This window comes from Heterodontus francisci, chromosome 1 (genome assembly GCF_036365525.1).
Source record: "Heterodontus francisci isolate sHetFra1 chromosome 1, sHetFra1.hap1, whole genome shotgun sequence".
Lineage (NCBI taxonomy): Eukaryota > Metazoa > Chordata > Chondrichthyes > Heterodontiformes > Heterodontidae > Heterodontus > Heterodontus francisci.
The window spans coordinates 3,145,908-3,168,862 of record NC_090371.1 but is presented as its reverse complement, the minus strand read 5'-3'; the positions used below and the strand labels follow the sequence as shown (position 1 = coordinate 3,168,862).

Genomic DNA, 22,955 nt, shown 5'->3' with positions numbered 1-22,955 from the left:
AGCTACCAACGTAATCCCTTTACTTGAGAACTATCTCACACTAAACTAGACTGACTGCAATCTTGCTGTCTAATTTAACCCCGAGATGAGCTTCCAACCATCACTAAGACTGACTATTTCCACCTCTGTAACATCACCCAATTTCACCCTGTCTCAGCTCATCTGCTGCTGAAACCCTCATTCATGCCTTCGTTACCTCTAGACTTGACTATTCCAATGCACTCCTGGCCGATCTCCTACATTCTACTTTCCGTAAACGAGAGATCATACAAAACTCATACTGCCTATGTCTGAACGCGTACCAAGTCCCGTTCCCCTGTCACCCTGTGCTCGTTGACCTACATTGGCTCCTGGTCAAGCAATGTCTTGATTTTAAAATTCTCATCCTTGTTTTCAAACCCCTCCATGGCCTTATTCCTCCCTATCTCTCCAATCTCCTCCAGTCCACAACCCTCTAAGATATCTGCTCTCCTCCACTTCTGGCCTCTTGTGCATCCCTGATTTTAATCGCTCCACCATTGGTGGCCTCGACTTCAGTTGCCTTGGTCCCAAGCTCTGGAATACCCTCCCTAAACCTCTCAAAGAGTCATAGAGTTATACAGCACAGAAACGAGCCCTTCGGCCAATCATGTTTTTGGTTTTCTGGATAATTGGGGCTCTTTCTGGGGTAGGTGGGACCTCTACAAACAGGATGGTCTTCACCTGAACCAGAGGGGTACCAATATCCTGGGGGGGAGATTTGCTAGTGCTCTTCGGGGGGGTTTAAACTAATTCAGCAGGGGAATGGGAACCTAAATTGTAGTTCCAGTGTACAGGCTGTTGAGAGTAGTGAGGTCAGGGATATGGTTACAAGGACGCAAGAGGGCACTGGCAAGCAAGAACCTGGTTTAAAGTGTGTCTACTTCAACGCCAGGAGCATCCGGAATAAGGTGGGTGAGCTTGCAGCATGGGTTGGTACCTGGGATCCTGATGTTGTGGCCATTTCAGAGACATGGGTAGAGCAGGGACAGGAATGGATGTTGCAGGTTCCGGGATTTAGATGTTTCAGTAAGAACAGAGAAGATGGTAAAAGAGGGGGGGTGTGGCATTGTTAATCAAGGAGAGTATTACAGCGGCAGAAAGGACGTTTGAGGACTCGTCTACTGAGGTAGTATGGGCCGAGGTTAGAAACAGGAGAGGTGAGGTTACCCTGTTGGGAGTCTTTTATAGACCTCCAAATAGTTCCAGAGATGTAGAGGAAAGGATAGCGAAGATGATTCTCGACAGGGGTGAGAGTAACAGGGTAGTGGTTATGGGGGACTTTAACTTTCCAAATATTGACTGGAAATACTATAGTTCGAGTACTTTAGATGGGTCAGTTTTTGTCCAGTGTGTGCAGGAGGGTTTTCTGACACAGTATGTAGACAGGCCAACCAGGGGCGATGCCACATTGGATTTGGTACTGTGTAATGAACCCGGCCAGGTGTTAGATTTAGATGTAGGTGAGCACTTTGGTGATAGTGATCACAATTCGGTTAGGTTTACCTTAGCGATGGGCAGGGACAGGTATATACCGCAGGGCAAGAATTATAGCTGGGGGAAAGGAAATTATGACGCGATTAGGCAAGATTTAGGATGTGTAGGATGGGGAAGGAAACTGCAGGGGACGGGCACAATCGAAATGTGGAGCTTATTCAAGGAGCAGCTAATGCGTGTCCTTGATAAGTATGTACCTGTGAGGCAGGGAGGAAGTTGTCGAGCGAGGGAGCCGTGGTTTACTAAAGAAGTTGAAGCGCTTGTCAAGAGGAAGAAGAAGGCTTATGTTAGGATGAGACGTGAAGGCTCAGTTAGGGCGCTTGAGAGTTACAAGCTAGCCAGGAAGGATCTAAAGGGAGAGCTAAGAAGAGCAAGGAGAGGACACGAGAAGTCATTGGCAGATAGGATCAAGGAAAACCCTAAGGCTTTCTATAGGTATATCAGGAATAAAAGAATGACTAGAGTTAGATTAGGGCCAATCAAGGATAGTAGTGGGAAGTTGTGTGTGGAATCAGAGGAGATAGGGGAAGTGTTAAATGAATATTTTTCGTCAGTATTTACAGTAGAGAAAGAAAATGTTGTCGAGGAGAATACTGAGATACAGACTACTAGGCTAGATGGGATTGAGGTTCACAAGGAGGAGGTGTTAGCAATTTTGGAAAGTGTGAAAATAGATAAGTCCCCTGGGCCAGATGGGATTTATCCTAGGATTCTCTGGGAAGCCAGGGAGGAGATTGCAGAGCCTTTGTCCTTGATCTTTATGTCGTCATTGTCGACAAGAATAGTGCCGGAAGACTGGAGGATAGCAAATGTTGTCCCCTTGTTCAAGAAGGGGAGTAGAGACAGCCCTGGTAATTATAGACCTTTGAGCCTTACTTCGGTTGTGGGTAAAATGTTGGAAAAGGTTATAAGAGACAGGATTTATAATCATCTTGAAAAGAATAAGTTCATTAGCGATAGTCAGCACAGTTTTGTGACGGGTAGGTCGTGCCTCACAAACCTTATTGAGTTTTTCGAGAAGGTGACCAAACAGGTGGATGAGGGTAAAGCAGTGGATGTGGTCTATCTGGATTTCAGTAAGGCGTTTGATAAGGTTCCCCACGGTAGGCTATTGCAGAAAATACAGAAGTATGGGGTTGAAGGTGATTCAGAGCTTTGGATCAGAAATTGGCTAGCTGAAAGAAGACAGAGGGTGGTGGTTGATGGCAAATGTTCATCCTGCAGTTTAGTTACTAGTGGTGTACCGCAAGGATCTGTTTTGGGGCCACTGCTGTTTGTCATTTTTATAAATGACCTGGAAGAGGGTGTAGAAGGGTGGGTTAGTAAATTTGCGGATGACACGAAGGTCGGTGGAGTTGTGGATAGTGCCGAAGGATGTTGTAGGGTACAGAGGGACATAGATAGGCTGCAGAGCTGGGCTGAGAGATAACAAATGGAGTTTAATGCGGAAAAGTGTGAGGTGATTCACTTTGGAAGGAGTAACAGCAATGCAGAGTACTGGGCTAATGGGAAGATTCTTGGTAGTGTAGATGAACAGAGAGATCTTGGTGTCCAGGTACATAAATCTCTGAAGGTTGCTACCCAGGTTAATAGGGCTGTTAAGAAGGCATATGGTGTGTTAGCTTTTATTAGTAGGAGGATCGAGTTTCGGAGCCACAAGGTCATGCTGCTGCTGTACAAAACTCTGGTGAGACCGCACCTGGAGTATTGCGTGCAGTTCTGGTCACCGCATTATAGGAAGGATGTGGAAGCTTTGGAAAGGGTGCAGAGGAGATTTACTAGGATGTTGCCTGGTATGGAGGGAAGGTCTTACGAGGAAAGGCTGAGGGACTTGAGGTTGTTTTCGTTGGAGAGAAGGAGGAGGAGAGGTGACTTAATAGAGACATATAAGATAATCAGAGGGTTAGATAGGGTGGATAGTGAGAGTCTTTTTCCTCGGATGGTGATGACAAACACGAGGGGACATAGCTTTAAGTTGAGGGGTGATAGATATAGGACAGATGTTGGAGGTAGTTTCTTTACTCAGAGAGTAGTAGGGGCGTGGAACGCCCTGCCTGCAACAGTAGTAGACTCGCCAACTTTAAGGGCATTTAAGTGGTCATTGGATAGACATATGGATGAAAATGGAATAGTGTAGGTCAGATGGTTTCACAGGTCGGCGCAACATCGAGGGCCGAAGGGCCTGTACTGCGTTGTAATGTTCTAATTCATGTCTGTGCCAGCTATCAAGCACCTAACTACTCCAATCCCATTTTCCAGCACTTGGCCCGTAGCCTTGTATGCTATGGCGTTTCAAGTGCTCATCTAAATACTTCTTAAATGTTGTGATGGTTCCTGCCTTTACCACCTCTTCAGGCAGTGCGTTCCAGATTCCAACCACCGTCTGGGTGAAAAAATTGTTTGCTCAAATCCCCTCTAAACATCCTGTACCTTACCTTAAATCAATGCCCCCTGGTTATTGACACCTCTGCCAAGGGAAAAAATTTCTTCCTATCTACCCTATCAATGCCCCTCATAATTTTGTATACCTCAATCATGTCTCCCCTCATCCTTCTCTGCTCTAAGGAAAACAACCCCAGCCTATCCAATCTCTCTTCACAGCTGAAATGCTCCAGCCCAGGCAACATCCTGGTGAATCTCCTCTGCACCCTCTCCAGTGCAATCACATCCTTCCTATAGTGTGGTGCCCAGAACTGTACACAGTACTCCAGCTGTGGCCGAACTAGCATTTTATACAGCTCCATCATAACCTCCCTGCTCTTATATTCTATGCCTCGGCTAATAAAGGCAAGTATCCCATATGCCTTCCTAACCACCTTATCTACCTGTGCTGCTGCCTTCAGTGACCTATGGACAAGTACACCAAGGTCCCTCTGACCTTCTGTACTTCCTCGGGTCCTACCATCCATTGTATATTCCCTTGCCTTGTTAGCCTTCACAAAATGCATCACCTCACACTTCTCAGGATTAAATTCCATTTGCTACAGCTCCGCCCATCTTACCAGCCCATCTATATCATCCTGTAATCTAAGGCTTTCCTCCTCACTATTTACGACACCACCAATTTTTGTGTCATCTGCAAACTTACTGATCATACCTTCTTTATTTACAGCTAAATCATCTCTCCACCTTGCTTTCCTCCTTTAAGACACTCTTTAAAACCGACCTGACCTAATATATCCTTTTGTGGCTCAGTGACATATTTTGTTTTATAATGTTGCTGCAAAGCACCTTGTGGTGTTTTATGACATTAAAAGGTGCTATATAAATATAAGTTGTTGTTCTTCACACTCTGTGCCCTCCAATAGCACTCAATGCAGACAAGCAGCACTGAGAGTCCCCTGAATTTATACTCTGAAAACAATGCTCAGCTGCACAGCGGGGTACAGGGAAGACTGGAAAAGCCATAGTGATCGGTGATTCAATAGTCAGGGGAACAGACAGGTGTTTCTGTGGCCACAGACGTGAATCCAGGATGGTGTGTTGCCTCCCTGGTGCCAGGGTCAAAAATGTCACTGAGCGGCTGCAGAGCATCCTGAAGGGGGAGGGTGAACAGCCAGCAGTCGTGGACCAAATCAGAAACAATGACAAAGATAGAAAGAGGGATGTGGTCTTGCAGTCAGAATTTAGGGAGCTAGGTAAGAAATCAGCAAGCAGGACCTCAAAAGTAGTAATCTCCGGATTACTCCCAGTGCTACACGCAAGTGAGTATCGAAATAGAAGGATAAGACAGATGAATGTGTGGCTGGAAAGATGGTGCAGGAGGGAGGGCTTCAGGTTCCTGGGACATTGAGACCGGCTCTGGGGGAGATGGGATCTGTACAGACTGGACTGTTTGAACCTGAACAGAGCCGGGACTGAGTTCCTTGCGGGATGTTTTGCTAGTGCTGTTGAACAGGGTTTAAACTAGTTTGGCAGGGGGTTGAGGACCTGAGGGTAGACTCAGTTGGGACAAAATCAGGAATTAAAATGGGAGCCAGAAAATTAATGGATGAGTCTGGAAGACAGAGGAAACGAGGGTTAGAAAATATAAAAAAAAGAGTTTGGCAGTGCTCAAGGGTATCTATTTCAATACAAGGAGTATAGCAAATAAAGCAGATGAACTGAGGGCACAGATAGACACGTGACAGTATGATATCATAGCTATTACAGAAACATGGCTTAAGGAGGGACAGGAATGGCAGCTCAACATTCCTGGTTACAGGATTTTCAGACGCGATAGGGAGGGGGATAAGAAAGGAGGGGGAGTGGAAATTTTGGTCAAGGAAACTATTACAGCTGTGAGGAGGGATGATATATTGGAAGGTTCATCAAATGAGGCCATATGGATTGAGCTAAGGAACAAAAAAGGGGCAATCACACTGCTGGGAGTTTACTATTGACCCCCAAACAGTCAGAGAGAGATAGAAGAGCAGATATGGAGGCAAATCTCTGAGAAGTGCAAGAACAATAGGGCTGTAATAGTAGGAGATTTTAATTACCCCAATATTAACTGGGATAGTTTTAGTGTGAAAGGAATTGAGGGAGCAGAATTCTTGAGTTGCATTCAGGAGAACATTTTTGCTCATTCTGTAACAAGTCCAACAAGAGAGGGTGTAGTTTTAGACTTAATTTTACGAAATGAAGATGGGCAGGTGGAAGGAGTGGCACTGGGAGAGCATTTTGGTGGTAGTCATAGAGTCATAGAGTTATTGAGCACAGAAACATGCCCTTCGGCCCATCATGTCTATGCCAGCCATCCAGCACCCAACTATTCTAATCGCATATTCCTACACGTATCCTGTAGCCTTGTATACTATGGCGTTTCATCCAAATACTTTTTAAATGTTGTGCGTTCCAGATTCCAACCACCCTCTGGGTGAAAAATCTTTTCCTCAAGTTCCCTCTAAACCTCCTGCCCCTTACCTTAAATCTATGCCCCCGGTTCTTGACCCCTCCGTTAAGGGAAAAAGTTTCTTCCTATCTAACCTCTCAATGCCCCTCATAATTTTGTACACCTCAATCATGTCCCCCCCTCATCCTGCTCTGTTCTAAGGAAAACAACCCTAGCCGATCCAGTCTCTCTTCATAGCTGAAATACTACAACCCAGGCAACATCCTGGTGAATCTCCTCTGCACCCTCTCCAGTGCAATTCCATCCTTCCTATAGTGATCATAATTCAGTCAGTTTTAACATAATTATGGAAAAGGACGGGATAGAGAGGGAGGTAAAAGGGGTGGAGGAGTTGCATTACTGGTCAAAGAGGATATCACAGCTGTGCTGAAGGAGGGCACTATGGAGGACTCGAGCAGTGAGGCAATATGGACAGAACTCAGAAATAGGAAGGGTGCGGTAACAATGTTGGGGCTGTACTACAGGCCTCCCAACAGCGAGCGTGAGATAGAGGTACAAATATGTAAACAGATTATGGAAAGATGTAGGAGCAACAGGGTGGTGGTGATAGGAGATTTTAATTTTCCCAACATTGACTGGGATTCGCTTAGTGTTAGAGGTCCAGATGGAGCAGAATTTGTAAGGAGCATCCAGGAAGGTTTTCCAGAGCAGTATGTAAATAGTCCAACTCGGGAAGGGGCCATACTGGACCTGGTGTTGGGGAATGAGCCCGGCCAGGTTGTTGAAGATTCAGTAGGGGACTACTTTGGGAATAGTGATCACAATTCCGTAAGCTTTAAAATACTCATGGACAAAGACGAGAGTGGTCCAAAAGGGAGAGTGCTAAATTGGGGGAAGGCCAACTATACCAAAATTCGGCAGGAGCTGGGGAATGTAGATTGGGAGCAGCTGTTTGAAGGTAAATCCACATGTGATATGTGGGAGGCTTTTAAAGAGAGGTTGATTAGCGTGCAGGAGAGACATGTTCCTGTGAAAATGAGGGATAGAAATGGCAAGATTAGGGAACCATGGATGACAGGTGAAATTGTGAGACTAGCTAAGAGGAAAAAGGAAGCATACATAAGGTCTAGGCGGCTGATGAAAGACGAAGCTTTGAAAGAATATCGGGAATGTAGGACCAATCTGAAACGAGGAATTAAGAGGGCTAAAAGGGGTCATGAAATATCTTTAGCAAACAGGGTTAAGGAAAATCCCAAAGCCTTTTATTCATATATAAGGAGAAAGAGGGTAACTAGAGAAAGGATTGGCCCACTAAAGGACAAAGGAGGAATGTTATGCTTGGACTCAGAGAAAATGGGTGAGATTCTAAACGAGTACTTTGCATCGGTATTCACCGAGGAGAGGAACATGACGGATGTTGAGGTTAGGAACAGATGTTTGATTACTCTAGGTCAAGTCGGCATAAGGAGGGAGGAAGTGTTGGGTATTCTAAAGGGCATTAAGGTGGACAAGTCCCCAGGTCCGGATGGGATCTATCCCAGGTTACTGAGGGAAGCGAGAGAGGAAATAGCTGGGGCCTTAACAGATATCTTTGCAGCATCCTTAAACACGGGTGAGGTCCCGGAGGACTGGAGAATTGCTAATGTTGTCCCCTTGTTTAAGAAGGGTAGCAGGGATAATCCAGGTAATTATAGACCGGTGAGCCTGACGTCAGTGGTAGGGAAGCTGCTGGAGAAGATACTGAGGGATAGGATCTATTCCCATTTGGAAGAAAATGGGCTCATCAGTGATAGGCAACATGGTTTTGTGCAGGGAAGGTCATGTCTTACCAACTTAATAGAATTCTTTGAGGAAGTGACAAAGTTGATTGATGAGGGAAGGGCTGTCGATGTCATATACATGGACTTCAGTAAGGCGTTTGATAAGGGTCCCCATGGCAGGCTGATGGAGAAAGTGAAGGCGCTTGGGGTCCAAGGTGTACTAGCTAGATGGATAAAGAACTGGCTGGGCAACAGGAGACAGAGAGTAGCAGTAGAAGGGAGTTTCTCAAAATGGAGACGTGTGACCAGTGGTGTTCCACAGGGATCCGTGCTGGGACCACTGTTGTTTGTGATATACATAAATGATTTGGAGGAAAGTATAGGTGGACTGATTAGCAAGTTTGCAGACGACACTAAGATTGGTGGAGTAGCAGATAGTGAAGGGGACTGTCAGAGAATACAGCAGAATATAGATAGATTGGAGAGTTGGGCAGAGAAATGGCAGATGGAGTTCAATCAGGGCAAATGCGAGGTGATGCATTTTGGAAGATCCAATTCAAGAGTGAACTATACAGTAAATGGAAAAGTCCTGGGGAAAATTGATGTCCAGAGAGATTTGGGTGTTCAGGTCCACTGTTCCCTGAAGGTGGCAACGCAGGTAAATAGAGTGGTCAAGAAGGCATACGGCATGCTTTCCTTCATCGGACGGGGCATTGAGTACAAGAGTTGGCAGGTCATGTTACAGTTGTATAGGACTTTGGTTCGGCCACATTTGGAATACTGCGTACAGTTCTGGTCGCCACATTATCAAAAGGATGTGGATGCTTTGGAGAGGGTGCAGAGGAGGTTCACCAGGATGTTGCCTGGTATGGAGGGCGCTAGCTATGAAGAGAGGTTGAGCAGATTAGGATTATTTTCATTAGAAAGACGGAGGTTGAGGGGGGACCTGATTGAGGTGTACAAAATCATGAGAGGTATAGACAGGGTGGATAGCAAGAGGCTTTTTCCCAGAGTGGGGGTTTCAATTACTAGAGGACACGAGTTCAAAGTGAAAGGGGAAAAGTTTAGGGGGGATATGCGTGGAAAGTTCTTTACGCAGAGGGTGGTGGGCACCTGGAACGCATTGCCAGCGGAGGTGGTAGATGCGGGCACGATGGAGTCTTTTAAGATGTATCTAGACAGATACATGAATGGGCAGGAAGAAAAGAGATACAGAACCTTAGAAAATAGGCAACATGTTTAGAGAGAGGATCTGGATCGGCGCAGGCTTGGAGGGCCGAAGGGCCTGTTCCTGTGCTGTAATTATCTTTGTTCTTTTGTTCTTTGGACAGAGATAGAACAGGAGTTAGAGTTCTCAATTGGGGCAAGGCCAATTTTGACCTTCTGGTCGGTTATTCTCTGTGACCTTGTCCTATTTACACCTTCTCCTTTGTTATCTCTTGCCCCACCCCCGCTTTACTTGCTTAAAACCTTTTACATTTCGAATATCTGCTTGTTCTGATGAAGGGTCACTGACCTGAAACGTTAACTCTGTTTCTCTCTCCACAGATGCTGCCAGACGTGCTGAATATTTCCAGCATTTCTGGTTTTTATTTATTTATTATCGCCAATTTAACTAACCTGAGGAGTGATTTAGTGAAAGTGGACTGGAAACAGCTACTTGAAGGTAAATCAGTGTCAGAACAGTGGGAGGCATTCAAAGGGGAGATTCAAGAGGTTCAGAGTAAACATGTTCCACAACGGGGAAGAGTGAGGCGGCCAAATCTGGAGCCCCACGGACGTCAAGGAGCTACAGGGTAAGATAAGGCAGAAAAGGAAAGCTTATGTCCGACACCGTAAAGTCAATACTACAGAAAGCCAAAAGGAGTATGGAAAGTGGAGGGGTGAAATCAAAAAGGAAATAAGGAAAACAAAGAGAGGGCATGAAAGAATATTGGCAATCAAAATCAAGGTGAACCCAAAGATGTTTTATCAATACATTAAGAGTAAGAGGATAACTAAGGAGACAGTAGGGCCCATAAAAGACCAAAAAGGTAACCTATGTGTAGGGTCAGAAGATATTGCTATGGTTCTTAATGAATACTTTGCATCTGTCTTCACAAATGGGGGACAATGCAGATATTATAGTTAAGGAGGAAGAGTGTGAAATATTGGATGTGATAAACATAGGGAGAGAGGAAATATTAATGGGATTAGCATCCTTGAAAGTTGATAAATCACCAGGGCCAGTGAAATGTACCCCAGGTTGTTAAAAGAAGCGAGAGAGGAAATAGCAGAGGATCTGACCATCATTTTGTTCCTTAGCTCAATCCATAAGGCCTCATTTGATGAACCTTCCAACATATCATCCCTCCTCACAGCTGTAATAGTTTCCTTGACCAGAATTGCCACTCCCCCTCCTTTCTTATTCCCCTCCCTATCGCGCTGAAAACCCTGTAACCAGGAACGTTGAGCTGCCATTCCTGTCCCTCCTTAAGCCATGTTTCTGTAATAGCTATGATATCATACTGTCACGTGTCTATCTGTGTCCTCAGCTCATCTGCTTTATTTGCTATACTCCTTGTATTGAAATAGATCCCCTTGAGCATTGCCAAACTCTTTTTTTTATTTTCTAACCTTTATTTCCTCTGTCTTCCAGACTCATCCATTAATTTTCTGCCTTCCATTTTCATTTCTGATTTTTTCCCAGCTGAGTCTACCCTCAGGACCCCATCCCCCTGTCAAACTAGTTTAAACCCTCCCCAACAGCCCTAGCAAAATGTTCCACAAGGAACTCAGTCCCGGCTCTGTTCAGGTGCAACCCGTCCAGTCTGTACAGATCCCATCTCCCCCAGAGCTGGTCCCAATGTCCCAAGAATCTAAAGCCCTCCCTCCTGCACCATCTTTCCAGCCACGCATTCATCTGTCTTATCCTTCTATTTCTATACTCACTTGTGCGAGGCACTGGGAGTAATCCGGAGATTACTACTTTTGAGGTCCTGCTTGCTAATTTCTTAACAAGTTCCCTAAATTCTGACTGCAACACCACATCCCTCTTTTTATCTATGTCATTGGTTCCGATGTGGACCACGACTGCTGGCTGTTCACCCTCCCCCTTCAGGATGCTCTGCAGCCGCTCAGTGACATCCTTGACCCTGGCACCAGGGAGGCAACACACCATCCTGGATTCACGTCTGTGGCCACAGAAACACCTGTCTGTTCCCCTGACTATCGAATCACCTATCACTATGGCTCTTCCAGTCTTCCCTGTACCCCCCTGTACAGCTGAGCCACCCGTGGTGTCATGGACTTGGCTCTGGCTGCACTCCCCAGGTGCAGCATCACTTTCCTCAGTATTCAGACCTGTTGGAGAGTGAGATGCACTCAGGGGTCTCCTACACTACCTGCCTGATTCTTTTTAACTGCCTTACTCAAAAAAAAATACCAGCTACTCACTTGTTCATTATTATTAAGCTAGTTGCACCCTAACAGTGGTGGCCTCTTTCTGTGCCATATTTTTTCTATGGTCTATGGGCCCGGGCCCTGACTCTCTGCTGTTTTACTGATGCGCTGCTCACCTCCTCATCACCACAGTCACATTCCTCGAGGTCCTCCACATATCCGTTCCCACACCGGTGCGCTCCATACAGTTTACTCATGTCCGGCCTGTTGTAGAGACACATCCCACCACCCTTTTGGAAATAATTCCGCAGCTTGGCCTGGCTGCAGGAACTGAATACACGTGGAAATGGGTGTCTGGAAAACAAGGAGGGGCAGTCAGAGCCTGGAACAGGAAGGAGGAGCCAGTCACACTCCTTCATCCTCACCCTCAATAACAATCCAGCCTCACACTCACTCTCACCCTTACCCCCAACACAGATAAGAGGGACGCTCAGTGTTGGGGAGCGAAGGCTAAATGGAGAGAGGGAGGGGGAGGAGGGAGGGGAAGGGGGGGAAAGGGGGGGGGAGGGGGAAAGGGGGGGGAGGGGGAAAGGGGGGAGCGTAGACGGGGAAAGGGGGAGAGGGTAGACGGGGGGAGGGTAGACGGGGAAAGGGGGGCAGGGTAGATGGGGAAAGGGGGGAGGGGGGAGGAGGGAGGGGAAAGGGGGGGGAGGGGAAAGGGGGAAGGGGAGGGCGAAAAGGGGGGGCAGGGGGGAGGGGGAAAGGGGGTGGGGGAAAGGGGGTGAGGGGGAGGGGGAAAGGGGGGAAAGCGGGAGGGGGAAAGGGGGGAAAGGGGGAAAGGGGGGAAAGCGGGAGGGGGGAAAGCGGGAGGGGGGAAAGCGGGAGGGGGGAAAGCGGGAGGGGGGAAAGCGGGAGGGGGGAAAAGCGGCGGAAGGGGGAGGCGGCGGAAGGGGGAGGCGGCGCAAGGGGGAGGCGGCGCAAGGGGGAGGCGGCGCAAGGGGGAGGCGGCGCAAGGGGGAGGCGGCGCAAGGGGAGGCGGCGCAAGGGGGAGGCGGCGCAAGGGGGAGGCGGCGCAAGGGGGAGGCGGGGCAAGGGGGAGGCGGGGCAAGGGGGAGGCGGGCAAGGGGAGGCGGGGCAAGGGGGAGGCGGGGCAAGGGGGAGGCGGGGCAAGGGGGAGGCGGGGCAAGGGGGAGGCGGGCAAGGGGGAGGCGGGGCAAGGGGGAGGCGGGGCAAGGGGGGAGGGGAGGGGAGAGGGGAGGGGAGGGGAGAGGGGAGGGGAGGGGAGAGGGGAGGGGAGAGGGGAGGGGAGAGGGGAGGGGAGAGGGGAGGGGAGAGGGAGGGGAGAGGGGAGGGGAGAGGGGAGGGGAGAGGGGAGGGGAGAGGGGAGGGGAGAGGGGAGGGGGGAGGGGAGGGGAGAGGGAGGGAGGGGAGGGGAAGGAGAGGGGAGAGGGAAGGAGAGGGGAGAGGGAAGGAGAGGGGGAGGGGAGGAGGAGGGGGAAGGAGAGGGGAGAGGGAAGGAGAGGGGAGAGGGAAGGAGAGGGGAGGGGAGGAGAGGGGGAGGGGAGGAGGAGGGGGTGAGGGTGGGAGAGGGAGGGGGTGAGGGTGGGAGGGGGAGGGAGTGAGGGGGGGAGAGGGTGGAGTGTGGGAGGGGAGGGGGAGGGGGAGCAGAGGGAGGGGAGGGGGAGGGGAGGGGAGGGAGGAGGGAGAGGGGGAGGGGAGGGGGAGGGGGAGGGGGAGGGGGAGGGGGAGGGGGAGGGGGAGGGGGAGTAGAGGGGGAGTAGAGGGGGAGGGGAGTGAAGGTGGGACGGTAAAGAGAGCGGGGTGGGAAGGGGTGGAAGAGAGGGGGGAGGGAAGGGAGAAGAGAGGGGGGAGTGGAGGGTGAGGAGGGAGGGGAGGGAGGGAAGGGGGGAAAGAGAGTGGGGAGGGAAGGGGTGGAAGAGAGGGGGGATGGAAGGGGAAGAGAGCGGGGAGGGAAGGGGGATGAGAGGGGGGTGGAAGGGGGATGAGAGGGGGGTGGGAAAGGGGGGGAGGGAGGGGACGGAGGGGGAAGGTGGGGGAGGGAGGGGGAAGGTGGGGGAGGGAGGGGGAAGGTGGGGGAGGGAGGGGGAAGGTGGGGAGGGAGGGGGAAGGTGGGAGGGGGAGGGGGAAGGTGGGGAGGGGGAGGAGGGGGAAGGTGGGGAGGGGAGGGAGGGGGAAGGTGGGGAGGGGAGGGAGGGGGAAGGTGGGGAGGGGGAGGGAGGGGGAAGGTGGGGACGGAGGTGGAAGGTGGGGGCGGGAGGGGAAGGTGGGGGCGGGAGGGGGGAAGGTGGGGGCGGGAGGGGGAAGGTGGGGGCGGGAGGGGGAAGGTGGGGGCGGAGGGGGAAGGTGGGGCGGGAGGGGAAGGTGGGGGCGGGAGGGGAAGGTGGGGGCGGGAGGGGAGGTGGGGGCGGGGAGGGGGAAGGTGGGGGCGGGAGGGGGAAGGTGGGGGCGGGAGGGGGAAGGTGCGGGGCGGGAGGGGGGAAGGTTGAGGGAGGAAGGGGGAAGGTGAGGGAGGAAGGGGGAAGGTGAGGGAGGAAGGGGAGGGGAAGGGGGAGGGGGGAGGGAGAAGTGGGAAGGGGGGGAAAGCGGGGGGGGGAAGCGGGAGGGGGGGGAAGCGGGAGGGGGGGGAAGCGGGAGGGGGGGGAGAGCGGGAGGGGGGGAAGCGGGGGGGGGGGGAAGCGGGAGGGGGGGGGAAAGCGGGAGGGGGGGGGAAAGCGGGAGGGGGGGGAAGCGGGAGGGGGGGGAAGCGGGAGGGGGGGGGGAAGCGGGAGGGGGGGGGGAAGCGGGAGGGGGGGGGGAAGCGGGAGGGGGGGGGAAGCGGGAGGGGGGGGGGAAGCGGGGGGGGGAAGCGGGAGGGGGGGGGAAGCGGGAGGGGGGGGGAAGCGGGAGGGGGGAAGCGGGAAGGGGGGAAGCGGGAAGGGGGGAAGCGGGGAAGGGGGGAAGCGGGAAGGGGGGAAGCGGGAAGGGGGGAAGCGGGAGGGGGGAAAGCGGGAGGGGGGGAGAAGCGGGAGGGGGGAAAGCGGGAGGGGGGAAAGCGGGAGGGGGGAAGCGGGAGGGGGGGAAAGCGGGAAGGGGGGGGAAAGCGGGAGGGGGGGAAAGCGGGAGGGGGGGAAAGCGGGAGGGGGGGAAAGCGGGGAGGGGGGGAAAGCGGTAGAGGGGGGGAAAGCGGGATGGGGGGGAAAGCGGGAGGGGGGGAAAGCGGGAGGGGGGGGAAAGCGGAGGAGGGGGGGAAAGCGGGAGGAGGGGGGAAAGCGGGAGGGGGGGAAAGCGGGAGGGGGGAAAGCGGGAGGGGGGAAAGCGGGAGGGGAGGGAAAGCGGGGAGGGGGGAATGCGGGAGAGTGGGAAAGCGGGAGTGCGGAAGGGGAGGTGGCGGAAGGGGGAGGTGGCGGAAGGGGGAGGTGGCGGAAGGGGGAGGTGGCGGAAGAGGGGGAAGGGGGATGGCGGAAGGGGGAGGTGGCGGAAGGGGGAGGTGGGGGAAGGGGAAGAGGGAAGGGGGAGGTGGGGAAGGAGGGGAAGGGGGAGGTGAGGGGAAGAGGGAAGTGGGAGGTGGGGGAAGAGGGAAGGGGGAGGTGGGGTAGAGGGAAGGGGGAGGTGGGGGAAGAGGGAAAGGGGGAGGTGGGGGAAGAGGGAAGGGGGAGGTGGAGGGAAGAGGGGAAGAGGGAAGGGGGAGGTGGGGGAAGAGGGAAGGGGAGGGGGAGGAGAGGGGAGAGGAGGGGAGGGGAGAGGGGAGAGGGAGAGGGGAGAGGGGAGAGGGGAGAGGGGAGAGAGGGGAGGGGAGAGGGGAGGGAGAGGGGAGGGGAGAGGGGAGGGGAGAGGGGAGGGGAGAGGGGAGGGAGAGGGGAGGGGAGGGGAGGGAGAGGGGAGGGGGAGAGGGAGAGGGGAGGGAGGAGAGGGGAGGGGAGAGGGGAGGGGAGAGGGAGGGGAGGGGAGGAGAGGGGAGGAGAGGGAGAGGGAGGGGAGGGGAGGAGGGGAGGGGAGGGAGAGGGAGGGAGAGGGGAGGGGAGAGGGACGGAGGGGAGGGAGGGAGGGGAGGGATGAGAGGGGAGGGAGGAGAGGGAGGGAGGAGAGAGGAGGGGAGGGAGGGGAGGAGAGGGGAGAGGAGGGGAGGGGAGGGAGGGGAGGGGAGGGGAGAGGCGAGGCGAGGCGAGGCGAGGCGAGGCGAGGGGAGGGAGGGGAGGGGAGGGAGGGGAGGGGAGGGGAGGGGAGGGGGAAGGAGAGGGGAGAGGGAAGGAGAGGGGAGAGGGAAGGAGAGGGAGAGGGAAGGAGAGGGGAGAGGGAAGGAGAGGGGGGGGAGGAGGGGAGGGAGAGGGAAGGAGAAGGGGGAGGGGGAGGGGGAGCGGTTGAGGGTGGGAGGGGGAGGTAGTGAGGGGGGGAGAGGGTGAGTGTGGGAGGGGGAGGGGGAGGGGAGGGGGAGGGGAGGGGGAGGGGAGGGGAGGAAGAGGGGAGGGGGAGGGGAGGAAGAGGGAGGAAGAGGGAGGAGAGGGGAGGAAGAGGGGAGGAAGAGGGGAGGAAGAGGGAGAAGAGGGGAGGAAGAGGGGAGGAAGAGGGGAGGAAGAGGGGGAGGAGAGGGGAGGAAGAGGGGAGGGTGAGGGGAGGAAGAGGGGAGGGTGAGGGGAGGGTGAGGGGAGGGTGAGGGGAGGAAGAGGGGAGGAAGAGGGGAGGAAGAGGGAGGGGAGGGGAGGGGGAGGAGGGGGAGGGGAGGGTGAGGGGAGGGTAAGGAGAGGGGGAGTAGAGGGGGAGGGGAGTGAGGGTGGGAGGGGGAAGAGAGCGGGGAGTGGAAGGGGAGGAAGAGAGGGGGAGAGAAGGGGGAAGAGAGGGGGGAGTGGAGGGAGAGGAGGGAGGGAAGGGGGAAGAGAGCGGGGAGGGAAGGGGGGGAAAAGTGGGGGGGGGGAGGGAAAGGGGGGAGAGAGCGGGAAGCTGGGGAGGGAGGGGGAAGGTGGGGGGAGGGAGGGGGAAGGGGGAAGGTGGGGGAGGGAGGGAGAAGGGGGAAGGGAGGGGGGAGGAGGGGAAGGTGGGGAGGGAGGGGGAGGTGGGGGAGGGAGGGGAAGGTGAGGGAGGAAGGGGGAAGGTGAGGGAGGAAGGGGGAAGGTGAGGGAGGAAGGGGAAGGTGAGGGAGGAAGGGGGAGGGGAGGGGGAAGGGTGAGGGGGACGGGGAGGGAGGGGGAAGGTGGGGTGGGAGGGGGAAGGTGGGGGAGGGAGGGGGAAGGTGAGGGAGAAAGGGGGAAGGTGAGGGAGGAAGGGGGAAGGTGAGGGAGGAAGGGGGAAGGTGAGGGAGGAAGGGGGAAGGTGAGGGAGGAAGGGGGAAGGTGAGGGAGGAAGGGGGAAGGTGAGGGAGGAAGGGGGAAGGTGAGGGAGGAAGGGGGAAGGTGAGGAGGAAGGGGGAAGGTGAGGGAGGAAGGGGGAAGGTGAGGGAGGAAGGGGGAGGGGAGGGAGGAAGGGGGAGGGAGGGGAAGGGTGAGGGGGACGGGGAGGGAGGGGAAGGTGGGGTGGGAGAAGGGGCAAGGGGGAGGTGGGGCAAGGGGGAGGTGGGGCAAGGGGGAGGTGGGGCAAGGGGGAGGTGGGGCGGGAAAAGGGGGAAGGGGGAGGTGGGGCGGGAGAAGGGGAGGGGGGAGGTGGGGCGGGAGAAGGGGGAGGGGGGGCGGGGGAAGGGGGAAGGGGGAGGTGGGGGCAGGGGAGGTGGGGCAGGGGAGGTGGGCAGGGGGAGGGGGCAGGGGGAGTAGGGCAGGGAGAGAGGTGGCGCAGGGGGAGGTGGCGCAAGGGAGGAGGTGGCGCAAGGGGGAGGTGGGGGCAGGGGGAGGTGGGGGCAGGGAGGTGGCGCAAGGGGGAGGTGGCGCAAGGGGGAGGTGGCGCCAAGGGGGAGGTTGGCGCAAGGGGGAGGTGGCGCAAGGGGAGAGGTGGCGCAAGGGGGAGGTGGCGCAAGGGGGAGGTGGGGGTGGGAGAAGGGGGATGGTGGCGGGAAGGAGGAGGTGGGGGAAGAGGGAAGAGGGGGGAGGTGGGGTAAGAGGGAAGAGGGGGGAGGTGGGGGAAGAGGGAAGGGGGAGGTGGGGAAGAGGGAAGGGGGAGGTGGGGGAAGAGGGATGGGGGAGGTGAGGGAAGAGGGAAGGGGGAAAAGCGGGATGGGGGGGAAAGCGGGATGGGGGGGGAAGCGGGATGGGGGGAAAAGCGGGATGGGGGGGAAAGCGGGATGGGGGGAAAGCGGGATGGGGGGAAGCGGGATGGGGGGAAAGCGGGATGGGGGGGAAAGCGGATGGGGGGGAAAGCGGGATGGGGGGGAAAGCGGGATGGGGGGGAAAGCGGGATGGGGGGGAAAGCGGGATGGGGGGGAAAGCGGGATGGGGGGGAAAGCGGGATGGGGGGGAAAGCGGGATGGGGGGGAAAGCGGATGGGGGGGAAAGCGGGATGGGGGGAAAGCGGGATGGGGAAAGCGGGATGGGGGAAAAGCGGGATGGGGGGAAAGCGGGGATGGGGGGGGAAGCGGGATGGGGGGAAAGCGGGATGGGGGGAAAGCGGGATGGGGGGGAAAGCGGGATGGGGGGGAAAGCGGGATGGGGGGGGGAAAGCGGTGGATGGGGGGGAAAGCGGGATGGGGGGGAAAAGCGGGATGGGGGGGGAAAGCGGGATGGGGGGGGAAAGCGGGATGGGGGGGGAAAGCGGGATGAGGGGGAAAGCGGGATGGGGGGGAAAGCGGGATGGGGGGGGAAAGCGGGATGGGGGGGAAAGCGGGATGGGGGGGAAAGCGGGGATGGGGGGAGGAAAGCGGGATGGGGGAGAAAGCGGGATGGGGGAGAAAGCGGGATGGGGGAGAAAGCGGGATGGGGGAGAAAGCGGGATGGGGGAGAAAGCGGGATGGGGGAGAAAGCGGGATGGGGGAGAAAGCGGGATGGGGGGGAAAGCGGGATGGGGGGGAAAGCGGGATGGGGGGGAAAGCGGGATGGGGGGGAAAGCGGGATGGGGGGGAAAGCGGGATGGGGGGAAAGCGGGATGGGGGGGAAGAGCGGGATGGGGGGGAAAGCGGGATGGGGGGGAAAGCGGGATGGGGGGGAAAGCGGGATGGGGGGGAAAGCGGGATGGGGGAAAGGGGGATGGGGGGAAAGGGGGATGGGGGACAAGGGGGATGGGGGAAAGGGGGATGGGGGGAAAGGGGATGGGGGGGATGGGGGGGAAAGCGGGATGGGGGGGGAAAGCGGGATGGGGGGAAAGGGGGATGGGGAGGAAAGGGGGATGGGGGGAAAGGGGGATGGGGGGGAAAGCGGAATGGGGGGACGCGGGATGGGGGGACGCGGGATGGGGGACGCGGGACGGGGGACGCGGGACGGGGGGACGCGGGACGGGGGGACGCGGGACGGGGGACGCGGACGGGGGGGACGCGGGACGGGGGGACGCGGGACGGGGGGAGGGAGTGAGGGTGGGAGGGAAGGGGACGGGAGTGCAGCGGAGTGGAGGGGAAGAGAGGGGAGTAGAAGAGAGGGCAGGGGAGGGGAAGAGAGGGGTGAGGGTGAGTGTGGGAGGGGGAGGAGAATGTGGGAGTGGGGAGGGAGTGAGGGAGGGGGAGGGAGTGAGGGAGTGAGGGTGGGAGGGGGAGGGAGTGAGGGTGGGAGGGGGAGGGAGTGAGGGTGGGAGGGGGAGGGAGTGAGGGTGGGAGGGGGAGGGAGTGAGGGTGGGAGGAGGAGGAAGGGGGAGCGAGGGAAAAAAGGAGGGAGAGGAAGGATGGGGAGGAAGGAGGGGGAGGAAGGGAGGGGGAGAACAGGGAGGGGAGAAAGGAAGGAAGGAAGGGATAGAGGGAGAGAGGAAATAAAGGAGACAGGAAAGAAGGGATAGAGGGAGTGAGAAAGGGACGGTGAAAGGGGAGGGATAGAGGGAGGGTTGGAGAAAGGGACGGAGAGGGAGGGGAAAGTGGAAGGGGGAAGAGAGGGGGAGGGAAGGGTGGGGAAGAGAGGGGGGACGGGGAGAGGGGGGGAAGAGAGGGGGGAGGGAAGGGGGGGAAGAGAGGGGGGAGGGAAGGGGGAGGGAAGGGGTAAGAAAGGGGGGAGGAGGGAAAGGGGGAAGGGAGAGGGGGGAGGGAAAGGGGGGGAGGGAAAGGGGGGAGGGAAAGGGGGGGAGGGAAAGGGGGGGGAGGGAAAGGGGGGGAGGGAAAGGGGGGGAGGGGGGACGGAGGGGGAAGGTGGGGGAGGGAGGGGGAAGGTGGGGGGAGGAGGGGGAAGGTGGGGGAGGGAGGGGGAAGGGGGTGAAGGGGGGGAGGGGGAGGGAGCAGGAAGGGGGGAGGGAGGGAAAGGGAGGGAAGGGGAAGGTGGGGACGGAGGGGAAAGGTAGGGGAGGGAGGGGAAGCTGGGGAGTGAGGGGGAAGCTGGGGAGTGAGGGGGAAGCTGGGGGAGTGAGGGGGAAGCTGGGGAGTGAGGGGGAAGCTGGGGGAGTGAGGGGGAAGGTGGGGGAGGGAGGGGGGAAGGTGGGGAGGGAGGGGGAAGTGGGGGAGGGAGGGGGGGAAGTGGGGGAGGGAGGGGGGAAGTGGGGGAGGGAGGGGGGAAGTGGGGGAGGGAGGGGGAAGTGGGGGAGGGAGGGGGAAGTGGGGGAGGGAGGGGGAAGTGGGGGAGGGAGGGGGAAGTGGGGGAGGGAGGGGGAAGGGGAAAGGGGGAGGGAGGGGAAGGAGGGGGAAGGAGTACGTAGGGAAGGGGGAGGTGGGAGAAGGAGGAAGGGGGAGGGGGAACGGGGAGGTGGGGGTGCGGGGAGGGGGATGTCGGGGCGCGGGGAGGGGATGTGGGGGCGCGGGGAGGGGAAGGAGGGGAGGGGGAGGGGGAAGCGGGAGGGGGGGGAAGCGGGAAGGGGGGTAAGCAGGAAGGGGGGGGAAGCCGGAAGGGGGGGGGGAAGCCGGAAGGGGGGGAAGCGGGAGGGGGGGGGAAGCGGGAGGGGGGGGGAAGCGGGAGGGGGGGGAAGCGGAGGGGGGGGAAGCGGGAGGGGGGAAGCGGGAGGGGGGAAGCGTGAGGGGGGACGGGGGTGGGGGAAGGGTGAGGGGGGAAGGGTGAGGTGGGGAAGGGTGAGGTGGGGAGCGGGATGGGTGGAAAGCGGGAGGGGTGGAAAGCGGTGGAGGGGTGGAAAGCGGGAGGGGTGGAAAGCGGGAGGGGTGGAAAGCGGGAGGGGTGAGAAAGCGGAGGGGTGGAAAGCGGGAGGGGTGGAAAGCGGGAGGGGTGGAAAGCGGGAGGGGTGGAAAGCGGGAGGGGGGGAAAGCGGGGATGGTGGAAAGCGGGAGGGGTGGAAAGCGGGAGGGGTGGAAAGCGGGAGGGGTGGAAAGCGGGAGGGGTGGAAAGCGGGAGGGGGTGGAAAGCGGGAGGGTGGGAAAGCGGGAGGGGGGGAAAGCGGGAGGGGGGAAAGCGGGAGGGGGGGAAGTGGAGGGGGGGAAAGCGGGAGGGGGGGGGAAAGCGGGAGGGGGGGAAAGCGGGAGGGGGGGAAAGCGGGAGGGGGGGAAAGCGGGAGGGGGGGAAAGCGGGAGGGGGGACGGGGGGAAGGGGGTGGGGGGAAGGGTGAGGTGGGAAGGGTGAGGTGGGAAGGGTGAGGTGGGAAGGGTGAGGTGGGAAGGGTGAGGTGGGAAGGGTGAGGGTGGGGAGCGGGATGGGTGGAAAGCGGGATGGGTGGAAAGCGGAGAGGGGTGGAAAGCGGGAGGGGGAAAGCGGGAGGAGGTGGAAAGCGGGAGGGGTGGAAAGCGGGAGGGGGGGAAAGCGGGGAGGGGGGGAAAGCGGGAGGGGGGGAAAGCGGGAGGGGGGGAAAGCGGGAGGGGGGGAAAGCGGGAGGGGGGAAAGCGGGAGGGGGGGAAGCGGGAGGGGGGGGAAGCGGGAGGGGGGGAAGCGGGGAAGGGGGTGGGGGGAAGGGTGAGGGGGGAAGGGTGAGGGGGGAAGGGTGAGGGGGGAAGGCTGAGGGGGGAAGGGTGAGGGGGAAGGGTGAGGGGGGGAAGGGTGAGGTGGGAAGGGTGAGGTGGGAAGGGTGAGGTGGGAAGGGTGAGGTGGGGGAGCGGGAAGAGGGGGGAAGCGGGAAGGGGGAAGCGGGAAGGGGGGAAGCGGGAAGGGGGGAAGCGGGAAGGGGGGGAAGCGGGAGGTGGGGGAGAGGGATGGGTGGAAAGCGGGATGGGTGGAAAGCGGGAGGGGGGGAAAGCGGGAGGGGGGGAAAGCGGGAGGGGGGGAAAGCGGGAGGGGGGAAAGCGGGAGGGGGGGAAAGCGGGAGGGGGGAAAGCGGGAGGGGGGGGAAAGCGGGAGGGGGGGAAAGCGGGAGGGGGGGAAAGCGGGAGGGGGGGGGAAGCGGGAGGGGGGAAGCCGGGAGGGGGGGGAAGGGTGAGGGGGGAAGGGGTGAGGGGGGGAAGGGTGAGGGGGGGAAGGGTGAGGGGGGGAAGGGTGAGGGGGGGGAAGGGTGAGGGGGGGGAAGGGTGAGGGGGGGAAGGGGTGAGGGGGGGAAGGGTGAGGGGGGGAAGGGTGAGGGGGGGAAGGGTGAGGGGGGGGAAGGGTGAGGGGGGGGAAGGGTGAGGGGGGGGAAGGTGAGGGGGGGGGAAGGGTGAGGTGGGGGAAGCGGGAGGGGGGGAAGCGGGAGGGGGGAAGCGGGAGGGGGGGAAGCGGGAGGGGGGGAAGCGGGAGGGGGGGAAGCGGGAGGGGGGGAAGCGGGAGGGGGGGAAGCGGGAGGGGGGGAAGCGGGACGGGGGGGAAGCGGGACGGGGGGACGCGGGATGGGGGGAGGGGAGTGAGGGTGGGAGGGAAGGGGACGGGAGTTGCAGCGGAGTGGAGGGGAAGAGAGGGGAGTAGAAGAGAGGGCAGGGGAGGGGAAGAGAGGGGTGAGGGTGAGTGTGGGGAGGGGGAGGAATGTGGGAGGGGGAGGGAGTGAGGGAGGGGGAGGGAGTGAGGGAGTGAGGGTGGGAGGGGGAGGGAGTGAGGGTGGGAGGGGGAGGGAGTGAGGGTGGGAGGGGGAGGGAGTGAGGGTGGAGGGGGAGGGAGTGAGGGTGGGAGGGGGAGGGAGTGAGGGTGGGAGGGGGAGGGAGTGAGGGTGGGAGGGAGGAAGGGGGAGCGAGGGAAAAAAGGAGGAGAGGGAAGGATGGGGAGGAAGGGAGGGGGAGGAAGGGAGGGGGAGAAAGGGAGGGAGAAAGGAAGGAAGGAAGGGATAGAGGGAGAGAGGAAATAAAGGAGACAGGAAAGAAGGGATAGAGGGAGTGAGAAAGGGACGGTGAAAGGGAGGGATAGAGGGAGGGTTGGAGAAAGGGACGGAGAGGGAGGGGAAAGTGGAAGGGGGAAGAGAGGGGGGAGGGAAGGGGGGGAAGAGAGGGGGGAGGGAAGGGGGGAAGAGAGGGGGGAGGGAAGGGGGGGAAGAGAGGGGGAGGGAAGGGGGAGGGAAGGGGTAAGAAAGGGGGGAGGAGGGAAAGGGGGAAGGGAGAGGGGGAGGGAAAGGGGGGGAGGGAAAGGGGGGGAGGGAAAGGGGGAGGA

The 22,955-nt window shown here is 58.2% G+C and overlaps 1 protein-coding gene across 1 annotated transcript in view; it reads right to left on the bottom strand.

Annotated features, from left to right (window-relative positions):
• LOC137373719 (disintegrin and metalloproteinase domain-containing protein 19-like) overlaps positions 1-22,955 on the bottom strand; it is a 259,745-nt gene that overhangs the window by 70,978 nt on the left and 165,812 nt on the right. The window contains exon 11 of the mRNA XM_068038956.1: positions 11,667-11,844. Coding sequence (XP_067895057.1) covers positions 11,667-11,844 — 178 coding nt within the window. The remainder of the gene's footprint in view (positions 1-11,666; positions 11,845-22,955) is intronic.